This window comes from Magallana gigas, chromosome 3, assembly GCF_963853765.1.
Source record: "Magallana gigas chromosome 3, xbMagGiga1.1, whole genome shotgun sequence".
NCBI lineage: Eukaryota > Metazoa > Mollusca > Bivalvia > Ostreida > Ostreidae > Magallana > Magallana gigas.
In genome coordinates, this window is record NC_088855.1 from 11,757,513 (window position 1) to 11,779,265 (window position 21,753).

The 21,753-nt window shown below is 31.0% G+C and overlaps 1 protein-coding gene across 2 annotated transcripts; it reads right to left on the reverse strand.

Moving 5' to 3' along the window:
* Positions 1-205: 205 nt before the first annotated feature.
* On the reverse strand, positions 206-20,592 carry LOC117680399 (low-density lipoprotein receptor-related protein 12). Of its 2 annotated transcripts, none has more exons than XM_034482250.2 (8): positions 20,180-20,592; positions 19,892-20,091; positions 13,574-13,724; positions 13,386-13,493; positions 9,826-9,894; positions 9,435-9,542; positions 4,635-4,837; positions 206-4,356 (listed from the first exon to the last, which is right to left on the reverse strand). In XM_034482250.2, the coding sequence occupies exons 1-8, from the start codon at positions 20,229-20,231 to the stop codon at positions 4,192-4,194; spliced, it is 1,056 nt and encodes a 351-aa protein (XP_034338141.1). In that variant the 5' UTR covers positions 20,232-20,592; the 3' UTR covers positions 206-4,191. The 2 variants fall into 2 exon arrangements, with proteins under 2 accessions (XP_034338141.1, XP_034338139.1); XM_034482248.2 differs by lacking the exons at positions 206-4,356; positions 4,635-4,837 and adding exons at positions 6,054-7,635; positions 8,974-9,061 and having other exon boundaries at positions 9,228-9,542; positions 20,180-20,546.
* Between the last annotated feature and the right edge of the window lie 1,161 nt (positions 20,593-21,753).

Genomic DNA, 21,753 nt, shown 5'->3' on the forward strand with positions numbered 1-21,753 from the left:
CTTGTAACACTATACAAGTTTTTTCGAGCCTGTTCAGACAAATGCTTTTTTGCTTCAGTAAATGAGCCAGTTCTGGACAGCACGGTACCCAGGTATTTGATTTTTTTCACATTTTTTATAACTTCTCCTTTTTGATAAAAAAAAAAAAAAAAAAAAAAAGAAGCTTTTTTATGTTGCACGTTTGGAGGAAACCATTATTTCTGTTTTATCAACATTAAAATTGTGTTTTCACCGAGTACAATATGTATAAAATTCGCTGAGGGCATTTTGTAGGTCTTCCGTAGATTAAAATGTGCGCCTGTTAAGTCCAATCCCCTTTTAAAATACCCCTCTATTTCAAAGAAAGAATATACTTAATAAATCAAGGAAGTTTTACATAGTAGATTTGTGTTATTTATATTCAAAAAAGTTATTTCAAATGAAGTGTCTATGGATTTTCTTGTTCGATTAAGACAAAACCGGAAGTTTAGGAAGAAAACGAAAGGAAAAGAATGTCAACTGATCGGAAGTACATTTGTGGAAATTAGACTATAAATAGAGTGTTGAAAACATAACGTAAATGGCACATTTCATACTTGGACAAGATATATTTAGCTAGATATGGCTAATATTATAGTGTGGTTAATATACCCTGGCTAGATAGTAGTTTCTTGTATAAAAAGTAGATGAATTTCAAAGGACAAATCTAATTTGTTGCTGTTTAGTATGAAAGGAAAATAAAATAGCGCAAACGTTCGGATAACTGAGGCTCCATTGCATATTGCATCTTACAAATAATGGAACGCGAAATATGAATTATATCTTAACTCTGTCAGATAATTACTAGCTTTAGCATTCAAGTTAAATATTTCTATAAGTGTCAATAATAGGAATGCAAAAACATGTATACTCTTATAGATGTTACTAGTAATTTATAAAACAGTACAGTTTTATACTATTTTAAGGGGGTGAGAGATTTTCCCGAAATATACAAACGAAAAAATCCGGAAGAGGGGAAAGGGGGACAAAAATATAATAAAGCAAACAAGTACTTCCAAAATCGAAATTAATAAGTAAGGTGGGTGTGTTAAAGGTTAACATTGATGCTAACGGAGAATAGCTCAGCGACAGCAATAGGGGTGTAGAAAATTATTGTAATTCCTTTTTAGTTATCCTATTAGTCTGTTTTGACTGAATTATACTAAACAATAACTCGTGCTTGCGCAGGTTGAGTAAAATGGACATACTTTGAGAAAATGAATTAGGAAATAAGGACCAAAACCATACGGACTTGATACAGAAGTATATTTATGATATGCATAGTTAATTGGAAATATATACAAATGAAAAGTGTTAAACATGTGTAATATTTATTATTTTGCATATAATACAAATTTATGTTTACCATTTGTACATTTTTCCTTCAGTATGAGAAGCTGGTTTCAAAATAACCGCTGGCCTGGTGATCTAATACATTTTAAACTTGTTAAAGAGAACACTTGCACTTTGGGCTTTGCAGCTTATAAAAGTTTACTACTTATAATTATAATTATATATTAGGGTGATAAAACTGTAATCAGTTGTTTCCCTCCTGTTTTGACATATTTTTGTTAAATCTGATATATATAATAAATTTTTATTCATAATTATTTTTCAATATTATTTCCTTTTCTATTGCTTTTAATCACAATCAAATAATCTATCCACACACACACACACATACATGTCTTTACTGTTTGGTATATTGATATTTATTGAACCAAAACTTTTTCAATGAAAAATATTTATACACCTCTATACACAATAGAAAACTGGTGCGTAAAACGGGTACAGACTGTATATTTTAAGTATACATATAAGTACAAATAGAGATAAAAGTACTTGTACATGTAATATCCTGAATATCCCGAAGGACAAACACATCTACATACAGTCCACAACATGGTCCCCGATGTAGCACATAACACATAGACAGAACCTCAGTGCATAGGGTATACTAGTACATGGATGACAGTTGAAACACTACATTTAGTAAACTTTTGAGTGTTATTATATATTATAAATTCACATAATCTAAATTTGAATATAAGAATATTTTTTAATTGTTCTTTGATAAAATTTATAAAATCAAAATGATTGAAAAAGCAAAGCAGAAGGTAAATTAATTATTTGATACTACTTTCAGCAAACTGAGAAAGAGACAGATGTACATGCAAAAAAAAGCAGTAAAAGGGTGTCTACCAAACATCAATAAGAAAGGAGTATAGCCGCTGCTATCATGTTTGGTCGCATTGTCCGCATGAACGATGCTACTTACGAGGGATTTCCAACTCTCTTTCTGTTTATCGTCTAAAAAACCGATCATACAGACAAGTGTCTGATTATATCGCTCGACCATACCATTTCCCATTTGATTATAGGGAGTAGTGCGGGACTGCTGCACCCAGCGAACTTGCAGAGCTCTCTGATGACATGATTGGTAATATTCCTGCCCTTGTCACTGCGAAGTCTAAAAGGAAAGCCCTAAAGAAGTATAAAATCTTAAGAAAGTATTTTAGCAGTGGTTTTAGCAGTTTGGTATCTTGTAGGAAACGCTTGAGTATACCTAGTGAAGTGATCTGTTATTACCAAAATATATTTATTACCACCTTTGCTCTGTGACAAATAATGAATGCATACTTAATCTAAAGCTTGATAAGATTTGATGTTAACCAGTTATGATGAAAGTTTTTCAGGAGTTTTAAACTTCACACATCTATCACAGTTCCTACTTTTTTCACATATCGCTTGTTCTATACGAGGTCAATAGAACCCCTCTCTGAAAAGAGGTTCTCTCTTTGCCAAAATGTCCCAAGTTGGTGTCGATGAGCTTGAAAAAGATATCTCTGTAATTGACTGGTAAAACAAGTTGTTTGACATTCTGATTATTCAAAACAGTTTCTAATCAATACACTTTTCTGTAAATACAAATACAGATTCTCTAAAACATTTACAAACATCTGCAGGTTCCGAATTCAATCCTGTCTTTCAGAGTAGATAATCTTTCTTTAATAGTTCAACTCTTCTAATTCATCTAATTGTTTTTTCTTTCTGCTGTGATTAAACCCAATTAACATTAGATAGTAAGCATGAATATTCTATTTGAACAGTTTTATCATTTTGGACAAAACTTTCTAAATTTCTGCATTTCTTACAACCACAATGATTCAAAAAGTGAAAAACAAATTGCATAGTGTACACATGAATAGTATAAATAGTCCTAATTTCTTATGACAACAGAACATTAATCACACTTTTCTTTATCACAAACATAACAATGTACTTATTTTGCGGTGTGTTTTCGTATATCATTAGTGGATGTGAATTTTGACTTTTTATGATTTAATTTTGAAAGATTTGTCATTAGATGTTGCTACAGAGCCTTCTAATGGCGTATTTTAGAAATCAAGAACTCGACTTATCAAAATAGTTAGAAGTTATGTTTGATATATTGAAAACCAGTTTTCAAACTATAAATCATGAAATACCTACTTTAAAATTTGTGTGTCTCTCAATGCAAACTTTTCTTCTTCTTAAGGTTTCGTATCTTCACAAAAAGATGAACGCTAGTTTACTAGTTTATCGTCGTTGCTGCCAGTGTCAATGGTCGCGAATATTTTTAAATACTCTTGCCGTTGTAATATTGTTTACAGAAATATGATTATAACTCAAATGATATGTGCATTCTGTATATTCATCTTCAATTTTCCTCCATTGATGAAAGCTCCAATATCAACAGTAGAGACGTGGTTAAAGAGTAATATCTGTACGATACTGCACTAGGCGTTAAAAAAAGCATAGATCTGTACCATTGAGTCATTTTCAAACAGCAGAAATCATAAGATGAATGTTGATTTTCATATTATGTCTACAGGTATATCACATTAAAAGTTTCCTTTTAATTCTTAAAACCCTACATGACATAGAATATACTTGCTTTCTTTTGTGAAACCTTTAACCTTTTCATAATGAAAGAGTTGTGATATTTTCTTTCTATGCAGTAATTTTGACGTCCGTTTTCTTAAATTTTTTCAAAATGGTCTGCGTTTTCAGTTTTGTTTTGAGCAAAACTTTTGATGATGGTAGAAATACTTAAATGGTTTGGTGTATGGATGGTTTGGTTTTTTTTTCCTAAATAAAAAATCATAACTTTATGATTTTAGGATTCCAAAATCAAAGAAAGCTACCTCTCCAGATAAGGTTGAATCCTCTTTCTGTCAATCTTTGGTCTGAAATGAACGATACTCTGAATTCCTTTCCTCGTCCAAATAAATTTTTATTTTCCAAACGACCACATCGTTTAAAAAGGCGGACGCAACAAGGTTCAATTTCTTCTATCTATAAACAATTTTTGATATTTCTTTAGAAAGAGAGACAGAGAGTGCATATTATTTGATATAATATAATCCTGTGGTATATTTATAGATATCCATATATGCACATTTAATTACATTATCATATCATTTTTTTTAAGTGCAAAGCTGCAAATGTTCAATTGTTAACTGAAAACCACGAACGGAAACGTCTAGCAATAGGCTCTGCATATTTTTTGTTTATGTTTTAGTGTAAAGCTGCAAACCTTCTCGGTTCTAGGTTTACTGCACTTTTAACCTTACCTCTAAATAATCATCACATGAATTTCCTGTGCTTTCTTTGATATCCATTTCAAATATTCTGAACATTATGTTTGCTGACGTGTTTCCGGTCCTTATGACCCATGTATAGTTGGAATTGTTGGGATACTCCAAAGGATATCCTGGTGATACTATGTGACCATCGATGTTGTCTTCGTATTTCAAAGTATTGGTAGCAATAAATTCTGAAAAATACATTTCTAGTTAATTTTTTGACAATACAAATGTTTCAAGAAAACTTGTTTCCGATCAATGGTAAATATGAACAGAATGTATTTGTTGATTTTATGTACACATGTGAGGTACAATCATCTTTTAATTCGTCATGTTTTATTTTTCTAATGCAGTTTGCTCTATGTTGTGCATCTTTAACAACGAGGTTTTCAGCAGCAAAAATATTTGTTCATTATGATTTGGCAAGGAATTAGAACAAACGTAGAAACAAAACAAGTGGTGATTTATGAGCATATAGTATTCCTGGTGAAATACAATATTCTTTAGAGTTTCAGCTTTCTTATCGATGAACAAGGAAAATTTGATATCCAAATGAATTTCATGAAATTCTATAAACATTGCAAACATGTATAACACTGCTGATAAAGATTATGCTTTCTATTGGTCTATACTGTCACTGCATAAATAAATAATCGTTTCTACAGTTCGTATTAAAAGTTCCTTAAATAAACTTTCAATAATCACTAGAGCAACATTCTGTGTGAATGATGAATTGATTGAATTGATTGGTTACATGTATTGAATTTATTAAAGTCTATTTTTTGTTTTATTAGGTGTAAGAAAATTTAATATTGATGGATCATTAACTAATACAAAAAATCAAGCATAGACACAATTGCCATTCTACTGAACTCTGTATTCTGCTTGAGGACGATTTTTAGCATTGGTATAAAAGGATGACTGAGCTCCAAATAGATTAAATTAGTTGAGAACAATTGATCAAGTATCCAGAAGGTCCGTTTTGTTTATAAACCAAATTTTGTTGTTGTTATTTTTTTTAAATGGACACATTCATTCCAAGTCATGGTATTATGTTTTGTTCCCAATTAGCGCTTGCTCTCCGTTCGCAGTTGGCTAGAAGATAACAGTTGGCTATATGATCGGTAATGTCTGTTAACATTTTCCCTTTTCCTGTTACATTGTATAACGGCTTAACTAGTATTGTGTGAATATTTCGTATCTCCATAGTACTCTTCACTTGATTCTATGACAAGGTGGAATCCTTCACCAAAGTTATTCACAACAATTTTTAACATACAGTTTAATTCTATACTTTTATCTTTGAAATCAGATGTTTTTATTTCTTCATACAGCAATTTTTATACAAAACAATTCATTTAAAATGACATATTTTTTAACATCAAAGTCATGTTTCGAAACATGATAAAAATTTTGTGTAGCATTTTTAAAATCAAAATATTTTAAAATCTATTTTTTTATGTATAACTATGTAATAATCCTTTATTCTAGGTTTAATTTGATAACGAAAAAAAAATTATTATAATTTTTTAAATTTTGAATTAGAATATCAAGGTAGTTTGTTCTATTTCAAATTTCAAAATCTGCGATATACATGGTGGTTGAAATGAAAATTTCGCCACAATTATCATCTCCTCTAAGTATGACAATTGCGGTTCTTTGAAATCTTTCTGCGTTTAAAATTAATTCAATTTCTGTTTATCTTTGGTTAAAACGAAATTGCATCATTTTTAAATCATATCGATTTCTAGTTTTCTTTTGATCAAATAGACGATCGCCCATACTATCATTTCCTCCAAGATTCAACTTAAAAAATGTCTTGAAATAAAATTAATAGTTCGTTGCACAAATTCTTAATTGTGGAATAAGACTTTCTGGTTTAAAAAAAAAAACCATTTAAATAAGTTTTAAACATATTTTTTTTCATTTTTTTTTTTATTTTAAAGATTCTTTCTCACAAAATGAAAAAATATGCATACATTAACAGTGAATTGTAAACATTTACATCATTCTGTTCGGGGAGGTATATGTAACTTCTGTTTGTTTATGTAACAAGCTGGCTGGTGTTTGACTGAAGAGTTTACCATGGGAAATAAGGGATTCGCGATGATCATTTATTCTATTACAGTAAAACAAATTACGGTTATTTACTTACTAATTGATCCACCAAGACTTAATGGCCTACTGGATATGAACAGTAAACTTTTAAAATGAAAAGCACGATGCATTTCATAAAACATAAAAGAAGGATAAGCAATTTACTATATTTGCAAGTATTTCTAAAATATTCTAACTTGCATAAAAAAGGTTGGCAACACTGAGGCGTATAGAACGATATACATGTATGTAGAGAACGATGTGTGTACAAGAGAAATGATAAATATGTACATATACATTCATTATGCATAAAATCAGATATATTAGTAGCTTGATGTCAAATATTTGATTTGGTGAAAGTTTAGTATATATCTATTTCAAACGTTGACGTTATGTTCTTAAATGTTACACAAATATCACAATTTTTATATCTTTCAAAAATTTAATCCGACAAAACGATAAAACGCTTGTAGACATTTTGTTTGTAATATTGATGCACGTATTTTACTTTGGTAAACTTAAATTATCCACAGTGTGATAAAAGTTTGTAGAATCTCGTTGAATTGGCGTGGGTGTAGCAGGCGGAGTACTCGGATGTGTTTTTTGCAGAGTAAAATAGAATCGCTCACAGGTTTCATAGGTGTGCGCATTGTCTCTGTTGTCTTCGTCCATTGCTGGATGTGCTCTATCGTGCTCATTCCTCCAACATTTATCGTACAATTTTGAATGCTCCTCAATATCTTCATTGGTCTCTTCTGGACATGTTTCTAATCCACAGACAGCATCCAAGGGGATAGTGTCATAAACGTGAACTGATTTCCAATATGCACCGTTGACAAAATTGCGGGCTCCCTCATCCCTCTTTTGCTGACACTGGTTTTTCTGCAAAGATCTAAACGAAATAATGAAAAATTGTTCAATATAAAACATTTCTTGATGGTGTGCATTAAAGAAAAACATGATCTATAGTTATTATTTTGCAACGACATAATTATTACTAAATCGTGACTATGGAAATCACATTACACAAAAACATAATTACCAAATGATATTTTCACATCAGACAAGCATTAAATTTCAATTTTTATTTCTTCGGCATCATGATCACCACATCAAGTTTTCATGGTCCCTATAGTTTAATCTACTCTTAGCTTTAGAGAACATCTTCGGTAAAGAGGGAAAAGGAATGTTGTGAGATATTTGAATATTTTCAATATTGGATTATTAACGAGGGTTCTTCGGAATTTATTGAGACAGCACAAATATTTTCCTTTCTAAGTGACGAATTTTAGTGAAAATTGGCACAAACATTGAGGACGCCTTAACAAATAATTGAGCAAAGTAATATTACAAAATAATTAACGATTTGTATAAGACGGTACATAAACAAGTCGGTGGTCAGGGTACCCGGCACACGACAAAACTCGGAGTTTAAAATACTTCAACCTGCTTTTAAATATTGGTAAAAAAAATCTGATTAAATATGTTCATTTTGCTATTTATTGTGACTAACTTTTGTGCAAGTTTCACGACTGTTTGATTTTAATTATGTATATAGAAAATTATGTACCAGGCAATAAAAATCTGACTGCGACGATTTATTAAATTTTGACGTCAATGCAGCGCAGCGAAAATACACCTCGATAGAAGACCTTTTCTGGCTAAGAAATTGTTTAAACAAACACTATACTATGAAAATTGGTCAAAAGCTTCTGTTACTCGGGGTTTTTACTGATTGTTTAACTAGAATTAAACAAAGGCACTAAATATAAATTACCTTTTACACAAAAATTGTGTTCTAAGATATAAACAGAACGAATGTAAGAGACGTTACACAGTAAGGTACGTTGCCTTTTGGTGAGAAACAACTTAATTTTTTCACATAAACTCAAAAAGAGTGAGAATATGTAACTGTTACAATTTTAAGATAAAACAAAAGGATAAAAAATGAAGAATATTTTGTTTTCCATTCGTATGTAAGGTGTTTAAAACATAGGATCAAGGAGAAACGTTAAAATGACGTTGCTCTTGGTCAATAGATGTGGGCAAATTTGTTAGCTTACCAGTAATGAACAAATGAAGACATTAACTTCGAAATTTGCACGTTAATAAAAGGTACCCTGTTTTAATTTCTGGTGAAATTTCAATAGTTTATCTTTTATCCCAGAGAAGTAAGAGTCGATGTCTCAATAATCTCCGAACAACCCTCGTAACACAATTTCTTTCTTACCTGCTTTTATTACGACATCTATAAATGCTAACACAAGCAACCAGCAAAAGAAAGAACTCAAAAACAACTGAGCCAGTGATCAGGTACACTACAAAACCAGTACAAATTAATTTGACAATTTGCACACATTTTTTACTCTTTTTGTCATTTGCCTTTTTTATTTCTAAGACAGAAACGTTAGATTTAATTCTGAAAAGTTTGCATTACTTTTTGATCGAAGGAAAGACGGTATAATCCAGAAATGTTTACTTCACCTGTTTGTATGTCAAATGTATTCTTGTCTTCTTTCTCAGTTGTTGCATTGAAATCTAATGATGTCAACTCAACACTAGATGATCTCGTCGTCGATGACAATGTCAGCGGTCGCGAACGTTTTTGGAGCGTAGTTTGCTTCGTTTCTGAATACTGTATAGAGAGAGATGATAGTTGCTCAGAAGTTATTGGTGGGCTGGTAGCTCTACCTGATTTCTTCACAGTTGATGGGGATTCCGGTATCAGAGTTGAAGAAGTTGTAGTGTATTCAGTTGTTCCAAGTGCTGACGTTAATGTCGCCTGAACTGCACTAGTAACTAATATAAAGAGAAAATTTAAAACAAAGAAGCAATAAGCATTAAGAATATTCATTGCTATTAATCATAATTAGTATAGTTTCAATGCACATTAAATTTTACCTCATATATATTTCATGTGTCTTTTCACATGAAATATATATGAGGTAAAATTTAATGTGCATTTATTGGGTTTATGATTGATTTTTTTAATCAAAATTGTTCGGTGCATTTAAATTTCATATTGAACGAATCTTAAAAATAACTTGAATATCATATTAACAGGATATATATTTGTACGTACTTGTGCCTGTTGTAGTTATTTCAGTTGTCGTAAGTGTTGATTTAATCTTAGCCAGTTCTGCACTAGTAACTAATATAAGAGGAAGTAAAAAAACTTATAAAGGATATTTCAAGAGATATATAATGCTATTCAACAAAATTCTTAAAAGATCGTTCAAATCACTAGAGAAATTCATCTGTTTATATTACAAAACAACAGATGTGTGAAAAGCAAGATGTTAGCAATGACCATAGTATCAATACAAAGGAATGTTTTCTCAAGTTAATGTACGAAGAGGCCCATGGGGCCACATCGCTCACCTGAGCAACAATGACTTTATGTGGGCGGTAAAGGGGGATATGGGGGTATTGTGACAAATGGCCCCTTGGTAAAATAACAAAAAAAATAAATACTGTAAAGTATTGAATTTTACAATTATGCTTGCATACACTTTGTCTTTGACATTGAACCTTTATGGATTACCATTTTTACGAAAAATAAAAAAAAATCATATGCAAGATATAAAACTAAACTCTTTTGGTTGGGGTACAATGTTAACTTCCAATTCCCTATATTTTTTTCTGCCCCCCCCCCTTTCCCTCACTTAATAAAGCAATCAAAATATTTAAAAGCATATACGTACATTTTATTTTTCAACTACCTATGTTATTTAACGTCATATTATTACTAAATAAAGTAAACATAATTTAACAATTGTTTTAAACAATTTGAAATTAAAAAAGTTATTTTATTCCTGTATTTCTAAGAATTATTTAGAATCCAATCCTGCAAAAATAAAGTCACGGTGCATGATCAAACTTTGTGTTGTGTGAACAATAACGCATATTATGTTAAATTAAAGTAATATCTCCATGAATTGGGTTTAAATCTAAATAATACTTAAACCTAAAATTAAGAATTGTCATGATATCATATATACCAAATAATGACGAGATATATAAATTTGTTGAACAGATATAGGTAACTAAAGACATTGTCCTCTTTACAATTGACTAAAAACCATTGACATCGCCGGCGCAACGAAAAGTATAAACAGTATGGATTTAAGTCGGGAAAAAGCCAATAAAAACTGTCAAAATGTTCAAAGGTAGAAAAAAATAAGCTACAATTTATTTGTACATTTGTTTTTGACACTAACAAATTTTTTGAGGGTGTCGGTATATGTATTTCGAAGATGAAGCAGTACGAGAGAGAGTAGAATATGTGCAAATATTTGATAAAAAGATTATACAACGTCATCTGACATTCAGGGATTTTCTAACTGTAAACGAAGAAACATGCGGTGAAAATAAGAAACCTTAGTAGGGATTACTTATGATTTTCGAACATATGTGAACAAATTAGATGTCAAATGATATACCGTCGATTTAAATTGTATGGTGAAAAGCACAAAAGACTTGGATGATATAAAGATTGGATATTTCTGATACCTATGCCTGCGTATTCTTGACGTCATGTTTTAAACGTTACCGTGTACCGTGGGGACAAAACATGTTGATTTTAAAATCGGGTAACAAAAATACCTTTTCATCAAATGAAATGAAACTTCGTATATCAATACAATAAGTGGTGTTGCATAATTTAATCTGTTAGTTATTACTTAAATGAAATATATATGAAAGACAGCTACATTTTCTTCATATTTTTTTTTGATTGACCCTCGTATTTAACGTTTAACGAGACATTTCTTATGTTCAATTAAAACTTCAGCGTCAATCGTAGAATTATCAGCAAGATATAGAGCTCACGATTCTGCTAGGTTTGAGTCATATTTTGTTTACATGAGTTTATTACATTCAGCTTAAATGTTTTAACCTGGTATTTTCTTTTCAGCATTTAATATGTAAAAAAAAGAAAAGAATGGACTCAGTTCTGTGTACAAACATAGAATTGTGAGCTAAGCTCTGTATCTTATAGTTCGAAGCTTAACACTCAAATATGGTTAGTATACATAAATTGTAAATCATTAAACAGAAGAAACATGCAATAAAAAAAATAAAGAGCCCGATTTTTTTTCAAAATGAATCAAATATATACCTACATATTTCCGTCATCGATTTTAAACTCTGTTAAAACTGAATAAACTCGAGAAAATGCCAGGCATCTCAACAAAACGCCTTGCATTAATCAACCATTAGGCAAAAGATCACATCGAATTACCAACAGAATGAATTATATTTAAGTATTTTGTTAAAACATCAGATTATTTTGCATAGGTAAACAGTCGACTGTCTGGTTTACAGAAGTCTATGTTTGATTTGATACGTAAAAATTACAAAATACAGGCGATAGTTCCCCGTGCTACAAAGCATAAATTATGAAAATGAAACGAAAATCAAAACAAGATAACATTACACCACCGTCAAATGTAAAAACTGTCGACGCATTGAAATATTAAACCTCAATTTACTTCACAAAATCAGCACCAATGTATTGCATGTTTCAAAGATTCCCATCGCACGCCAGCTGTTGCACGGCAAAGAAATTCACCTTTGTCAGATCGAGCCGTTTATCATACGTCCAATATGGCTGCTTTAAACAAAGAACCTCGTTTAAGAAGTATGGAATACAAACCTGAAGTTAGAAACTAATTAAAACAAGCCTTTTCTTTATTAAATTTTTTGTAATAAATTTGAAAAAAATACCCCATAATTTTTTTTAATTTATATATTCCTTGCCATAACGATTATTTATGCTAAATTTCATTGAATATGACTCAGTAGTTCTTGAGTAGAAGATTTTTAAAAATGCACCCACCTTTTTCTACAGTTTTGAATGTTTTCTCCGCTTTGAATAAAGATCGGTCTTTTATTTCTGCAATTTATATTTGTCTTCCTTTCAGGATGCTTTGTGCCAAATTTGGTTAAAATTGACCAAATGGTTTTAGAGAAGTTCAAAATGTGGTGGACAGACAGACAGACAGACGGACGGACGGACGGACGGACAAACAAACAGACGACGGACAAAATATGATCAGAAGAGCTCACTTGAACTTTCATGAGAACTCAATCATGAGACATTGAGTACCTTGAGTTTCATGTTACACCAATCTCGATTGAAAATAGCTCGTTAGCTCACACCCATCCAACTCCAGCTTTATCTACCTTACTTATATGTATATAAGTATGTATTTGTTTAAATAACATTTGTAATTTGTTTGGTTTTTTTTAGGCTTTTGCATGCGCATTTTTAATTTATTAATAATTTTTTTTTTGCTGTTAATTAATGTGCTGTATATGATTTAACATATGTAGTTTAGGGGTACAGCATATCGATAGGTCACTTTGCTATTGCTTGAATATTGAATATAGCTTGGAGTCTCATCCAATATTTGATATAATCATTTTTCATTATTTTCGTCATTTGCAATTAATGACATATTTTTATCTCAACATTGGTGTTTTATTCAAATTTACATTTTTCTACCTAACTGCGATGAGTTTGTGCAGCATGAGAAAACATACATTTTTATTTGTATGTGTATTAATCACATTTCTTTGTACCTCTTCTAATTCGTCAATGGTATAAGTAATTCAGCTGTAATTTGTAAAGTAATTTACCTTGAGATGAAGATGGACTATTGGTATTCTGAAATACAGTAGTTTTGACGTCCATTTTCTTAGATGTTTTAACCATATATTTTTTTGTCGTTGTTGGTGGTAGAGTTACTGAAACAAATATTTATGAAATATTTCACATATTTCTTTAGATAAAATATTGACTTGTGCTAACAAGATAAGAAAAAAACCTTTCCATGTGAGGTTGAATCCTTTTTCTGTCATACTCTTGTCTGATATGAATGATACTCTGATTTCGTTTCCTCGTCCATATATATTGGTATTCTTCAAACTACCACATTGTTTAAAAAGGCGATGGCAACAAGGTTCAATTTCCATTATCTACAAGCAATCAATGACATTTCGTTAGACATGAGGTGCATTGACATTACAGATCATCTGAGTATTATATAGCTCCATATACATGTAAATGCATCAAAGTATTGTACTTAAAATACTATCTTGCGCTTTATGTCATTTTTTGTAACCGGCATGGCGTGTGTGAATAGAAAATTCGGGCTATTTGCACATTCATTCAACAGATTTTTTTGGCGTCAGTAAATCGGACCAGTAATGCCTTGTTTTAATCGTCCCAGTAGTTCCCTGTAATTATGGTTTCCCATTTTCACACTCTCACGAGTACAAGTACATGCATTAATTGTTACTGCTGACACAACGCAAATTCCATTACATAAGACTAACGGAGTTATCGTCCTTTCGAGTGACGTCACAATGGATTTCTTACACATTGATCCGACAGAATTTTTCGGCGTCAGTAAATTTCGACCCACAATGCAATTCCTCATTGTCGGTCGAACTCACTAGACTGGATACCATCTCGCGAGAATCAAAGTAAAACTTTTGAGAAACAGATAAATTGTGTAATTTCCAGAACATCATGCTTTTTAAGTAAACAAGGGGGAAACTTAATTGCATTGGATCTAACTATAGAAGATAATAGGGTTACTCTTATGAACATTTATGGTCCGAACACTGATAGTCCTGAGTTTTATGAGTATGTACGTGAAACATTTTTAGAATTAGATAACGATTATTATATACTTGCGGGAGATTTTAATCTTGCACTGAATCCTGTTATGGATACAACGAATTACAAGTCAGTTAATAACCCAAAAGCAAGGGAAAAAATATTAGAAGTTATGGATGACTTACATCTGCTGGATTATTTTAGAATTTTAAACCCTGATAAAAGGGCATATACTTGGCGTAAAAAAAAACCCTTAAAACAAGGGCGTTTAGACTATATTTTGATATCTGAAAGTCTATCAAATTCTGTGGAATCTTACTCAATTAAACCTGGTTATAGATCAGACCACTCCATTGTTACTACAGAATTGAAATTCAATACCTTTAAAAGGGGGCGTGGATTGTGGAAATTTAACAACAGTCTACTTTCAGACATGAATTATGTACAAAAGGTAAAAGAAACAATACAAGACATTTGCGAACAATATCTGGTAAGAAACACAGAGGATATAGATGATAGTTCATTTCTAGATGTTCTACTCATGGAAATTAGAGGTATTACTATTTCATATTCCACTTTTAAGAAAAAGGAAAGAGAAAATAAAGAAAAGTCATTACTCGAAGAAATAGATAAATTAGAGTCTGAGGAAAATATTAATTTACATGCAGTTGAAGAAAAGAGATTATTACTACAACACATTAGGAAAGAAAAGATGATAGGGCATATGATCAGAGGTAAAGCTAGATGGGTTGAGGAAGGAGAAAAGCCTACCAGATATTTTTGTAACTTGGAAAATCGTAATTATATTAATAAAACTATCAAAAAATTAGAATTAGAAGGAAGTGGTATGATCTATGACCAGGCAGAAATTCTTAATGAAGTTAAAACTTTTTACAAAAATCTCTATGCAAAAAGAGATTCTGAACTATTGGACCTAGACCTCGAAGATATTATTCAAATCTATATTCCAAAATTAGATACATGTCTCTCAGAATCATTGGACAGAAATATATCTGAAAATGAAATTTATGAAGTCTTAAAAAACATGAAAAACAATAAATCCCCAGGTAGCGATGGATATACTGTCGAGTTTTTTAAATTCTTTTGGGTTGACCTAAAGGAATTTATTCTGAAGTCAATAAATTGTATTTTCTCCAAAAAGGAACTTCCTATTTCTCAACGTTTGGGAATTATATCATGTTTGCCGAAGGGAGATAAACCTAGACAATTTTTAAAAAACTGGCGATCGATTACACTTTTGAATGTTATATATAAACTTATTTCAGGTTGTCTTAGTTCGAGAATTAAATCTACTTTAGATTATCTTATTTCTGACACTCAGTCGGGCTTTATTAAAGGAAGATACATTGGAGAAAATACCAGATTTATATATGACTTAATGCATTTTACTGAAGTTAAGAAAATACCAGGACTATTAGTGTTAATAGATTTTGAAAAAGCCTTCGATTCGATTTCTTGGTCTTTTATTTACAAAGTCTTAAAGTTTTTCGGATTTGGTGAATACATTATACAATGGGTTAAGATTCTTAACACTAATTTCAAGGCAGCTGTTTTACAAAGTGGTTTTTTATCAGACCAACTTTGTGTTGAGAGAGGATGTAGGCAAGGAGACCCTGTTGCACCTTATTTATTTCTTCTTTGTGCTGAGATTCTATCAGCCTTGATAAAGGAAAATAATTATATTAAGGGCATTCTGATACATGGTAAGGAACATAAAATAAGTCAATATGCTGATGATACATCTTTAATTCTTGATGGCTCACCAAATTCACTATTTACAGCTTTTGATACTTTAGAATTTTTTTCAAAACTATCTGGGTTGAAAGTAAATAGCTCTAAAACAAAAATAATTTGGATAGGATCGAAAATATTTTCAAATCAGGTGTTTCATCACTCTAGATGGAAACTTGATTGGGGTTCAACAACATTTAACTTATTGGGTATCTGTTTTTCTGTTGATTTAGAACAAATTACTGACCTAAACTACTCTTTGCAGATTCCTAAAATAAAAAGTATGATACAACATTGGAATAGAAGAATTCTAACTCCAATTGGTCGTGTGACTGTAGTAAAGTCCTTAATCATTCCAAAAATCAACCACTTATTTATATCATTGCCGACACCCAGAAGGGAGACAATTTTATCTCTCAATAAAGACATTTTTGAATTTGTTTGGAATGCAAAGTGTGACAAAATAAAGCGTTCAGTTATAACTCAAGACTATCAACAAGGAGGGTTAAAAATGTTAGAAATGAACAAATTTATTATGTCATTGAAATGCTCATGGTTGAAAAGATTGATTAAAGGTAAAAAATCATGGATAGATATTTTTGAAGCAATTAATGGTGTACAAATTGTTAACAAATTACTTGATTTTGGTGATGCATTCATATCAGAATGTGTAATTCCAAAAAATAATGTTTTTTGGCAAGATGTTTTCAATTCTTTTCTCTGTGTTATAAAATCTTTTAATGGGAGTTTCGTCAAAGAAAACCTCCCTAGTATTCCTGTTTGGTATAACACAAACATTAAAGTGGGTATGAAAACACTATTTATAAAAAGCTGGTATGAAAAGGGTGTCAAAATAATCAGTGATTTTCTTGATGTGGATGGAAATCTTTTACCACATGATATTTTTCAACATAGATTCAATATGTATGTCTGCATTATGCAGTATAACAGTGTAGTAAGTGCCATATCAAGATATCTTAAATCTTTTCTTACAAAAAATTCATACCAAGGGTTTATTACTCCATACATTCCAATATATTATAAATCTTTGTTGTTGTATAATAAATGTACTAATGTAGTGTATAGACATTTAAACTCTTGTAATGTAATTCCTACTTCCATATCCAAGTGGGAATCAGAGTTAGTTCAATATGGAGCCAAAATATGTGTTAATGATGCTTTTAATGTATGCTTTAAAACAACCAAAGACACTCAGCTACAATGGTTACAATTTAGATTACTTCATAGAATTCTACCTGTGAATCATTACTTAAAAAAAATTAAGGTGGTGTCCTCTGACTGTTGCTCATTTTGTAAACATGAAGTTGAGACAATTCAGCATGTCTTCATAAACTGTGAAAAAGTATCCACAATATGGAGCAACCTAAGCTTGCATATTTACCATGCAACTTCCTTAAGACTTGGTTTTAATGTAGTTAATATTTTGTTTGGTGAACTTACAATGTCTAAAAACAACAAAGTTATTAATTTAATTATTCTATGTTCGAAACAATATTTGTTTACTTGTTTAAAAAAAGGCAAACTGCCATGCCTTTCTGGACTTTTATCTTATTTATTCAACAAATACAAGGTTGAAAAATATATAGCTTGTAAAAATTTTGAAATGCAAAAATTTGTCAATACCTGGCAACCCTGGTATTCTATCTTTGACACTATGATTCAATCTTAGTCATGTTATTTGGCTTAACTATCACTTTGTTCATTAATTACCAATTTATGTGCTTTCATCCGTTCTAATATTCTTACTCTTTATATTTACCATATGATTTTTTTGTTTTTGTTTTTCTTTTGTTTTTTGTTTTTGTTTTTTTTTTTGGTTTAATTCTTTTGGTATTTTTTCAATTTAAGCAGCCTCTACCAATTAGATTGAGTGTGAGAGAGTGAGCATGCGTGAAAGAATATTTAAAAAACTGTATTGAATTTATTTATTATGTTTCTTGAGAGTAAAATAAAAAAAAAAAAAAGTAAACAAAACAATATTGTTCGCTTAGTTTTTTTTTCAGTTTGTTTTCAAAGAGACAGACGACACTTGACCGACGTGAACTTTGAGGGGAAATTACTCTAAGTAGTTATTGTAAATCTGCTGAAATATAAATATCAAAATCTTCTCGGTGCAGAGCTAACGAATTGGGACATTTCTTCAACGATAGGAAACAGCTGTAACTTGCTCTCATTTGGATAAATGCTCACATTTATTTTATTCACCACTATATTTACGGTAATTTCCAGGAACGTTTTTTAAAAGAAGGCGTGGCAACATCATTCAAAAAATTTTCACAAGCAAAAAGAAAAAATAAATTCTCAAAATCAGGAAAATTCTAATCGGGGTGAGGAATTGGGAGTGCGTAGTATGCCTTTAGCTCTTTAGCTGCTCAAAAGTGTCTTTATTTTCACTACTATTTATTACATGCTCCCGGGGGATCCATTTTCCTTATATGATCAATAAATTTATTTATACGTAAATTTGATTTTTTTTTAAACGGGGGAGGGGGGACCTTGTGAAAAGTCAATTTTATATGTAAGTTTAAGAAAAATGTCTGCTGCAAGAAAAGAGGAAATAAACTGCAATGTACATTATGTTAAAATCTTTATTATTCAACAACATTTTATCTGAGATAAATTCTATACTGGCGTGCGACCAATAAATAAATAAATAAAAAATCTTATGAATTATGAATAATGAAAATTTATTGGAAAAAAAATAGGTATGTTTATTTTATTTTGCATTCAAATTCATTTACTTTACGTCACTACTTTTATTGATATATTATAATTCATTTTTGGATCACCTGCTGCGCTCGCCCCAACGGTCGCACCATAATACATATTATGATTTTCCTAGAATTTCAATAATCTCATGAAATTGAAGAAACCAGCAGTTATGTTCTTCTCTTCTTTGTGTTTCTGTGAGTTGTTTATCCCAATTATTTGCAGCAGTCCAGTATGTCACATGTGGCCGTCCAATAAAAGAAAACTTCTTAAACAGCAACAGAAAACTTATTGGAGGGTCATTGCAGGACAATAACAAATTCTATTCGCATTAACATTAGATTACGGCACATAAATGTTTTAAATGCTTGTATAGACCGATACCCAAAGGTTTCAATTGTTTTGCTATAATAAACTGTAACGCTTCGAGACAATTGCTGTGAATAAATGTGACTGTGTTGTGACTCACACTGTATGTGCGTCGATGTCGCAATTGTATTGTATAAGGTTTATTTTTTTCTATTTTTATTATAGTGAGGCCTAAAAAAGTTGTGTGTTTAGGGTAACCCGACCTAACAAACAAAAATGCCCCGATCCTACCATTTTTAGAATATAACATTACTATTTAAAAATCCATTTCAATATGACATAAACAAACATTCTTAGGATTCATGCAGAAAAAAATATAATAAAATTAAATACATTCTTACCTACCTAACCTAATTTTTTCATCAGTGTAACCCTAAACACACAATTTTTTTTATAGGCCTGAGGTTAATAACAGTGTTTATAACATTATCACGAGACAGTAGTTGTTTTTTTCTGCTAGATATGAAACAAATAGAACTTGATCAAGATCGTCCCGGTGTTTTGTTTTTTTCAAATAGTCCTAGTAGATCATTATATCAATGTATAATTGTTTGTTGACGACTGGCTAACGACGATTGATGATGTAACAACAACATCAAAATATCATGCACAGTTTTTTCATAAATTTTTAAAGGATTCTCTATTGTTTATTTTTCATTTTTAAGTTTACCTCCAAATAATCATCACATGGCCGCCGCCATTTTTCTATATTCATTTCAATAATTCTGAATGTAACATTTGCTGAGCGGCTCCCGGTCCTTATTATCCATGTATAATTGACATGGTTGGGATAGTTCCCAGGGTAGCCCGGTGATGTTATTTGACCACTGATGCCGTCTTCGTATTGCATATTATCAATAGCTACCAATTCTAAAAAAAAAAAAAAGTCAGATATTACCATATGATTCAGCATGCAGACAGTTTGTCGTCGATAAACGTTAACAAGAAAATGTGTTACCTGAACATAAATTCCAAACAACGATAATTTTGAAAAGTATGGCTGCATTCATTATCTTAACGTATCAAAAGTATTAAAAACGTCTCATTTACTGTGCTTCGGTCTTTCTGAAGCAGTTTGCTCAATGTTATATTCTCAATATTCTCAAAACATGTATTGCTTCCTGTAGCCAATAAGGAAATAACAATTGAAAAACTAATATCATTTGCCTGCAATTAATTCAAAAATAGTTACATAACGGAAAGATACAACGTTTCACGAGTAAAATTTTAACAATCTAAAACGCCTAATTAAGCCGTAACCTATCACTGAACCTTGAACATTAAGTACACAAACTTAAGAGACTACAATCTAGTTTAAATTCACAATTTAATCGCTTTCAATATAAGCCTTTGTCCACAAATGAATTAAAATTATAGGAAAACGGATAGATTAAGATTTAAATAATGATGCAATGTTCTATAACCTTCCCCCCCCCCCCCCCCTTCCGATCATGGATTCAGATTTGAATATATAAGATTTGGTGTATCTTTCTCTCTCAGCCCCCAACCCCCTCATTTTCAAACACGATGCCACGAGCTTGTGAATAGCACAACTGCACTGTTGTGCACAATAATACTGTGTAAATCAACAGCCACGATTTTAAGTTTTTAGTCAAACGATCAAGACATGAACATTTCTATTTTCATTGCTTCTTGTCATATCTTCAAAATACGCAATCAACAGAATATTGATTACTCGCGATACAAGTAATTGAATATAGTACATGTGTCATACATGTGACGCCTAATATTTATAATTATCAATAATGCGATTTCACTTTAAAGATATATTTATATTTATGATAAATACTACATATATATTTTTCAAGGAGAAAATTATTCAATCTTCCTTGTTTTACGGAAAAAACTATGCAATGCTTCCTTTTCCAATCTTCCATTAAGCCGTCTGTACCAGGTACATATACATACATCATTTAATATAAATATTATGTATCTAGAAAATATATGATACTTCATGTGAAAAAACAAATCTCTCACACACATGCCAATTGACTACTTAATGAACAACTTATCTCCTTAGTAAGAATCATTTACTCAGACAGCTGGCATTTCAAATGAGCAGCATTTCTGTGCAGAAAAAAAAATGCTACATTTTTGGAAATTCTTATAGCTAACATGAATTTATTAAAGTAAGGTAAAGTCGCTTAATAATTTTGGTTCGTTTAACAACGCACTCTAAGTTTTCAAAGTGCGTTAATTTTTACAATGAGACTGTATTTTAGGTTGTCCCCTCTCCGTTTCAAGGACGCTAGCCTAGATTACAATCATCAGTGTTTATATGAAGTATAAACAATTAACCAGACTGTCTTCTGTTTAAAATCAAAGTCCATGATTTCGTTGGGTTTTTTTCATTTAGTACGTTAAGTGTCTTCATAAGAAATGCCAAACCAAACTTTCCAACAATTTAAATAATGTGTGTTGACCTGATCCCCTATAAGTTGGTGTGCATCGCTAAATGGTTTTTTTTCCTAAATAATTTCTCAACTTTCTAAACTCCAAGTCACTGCACGA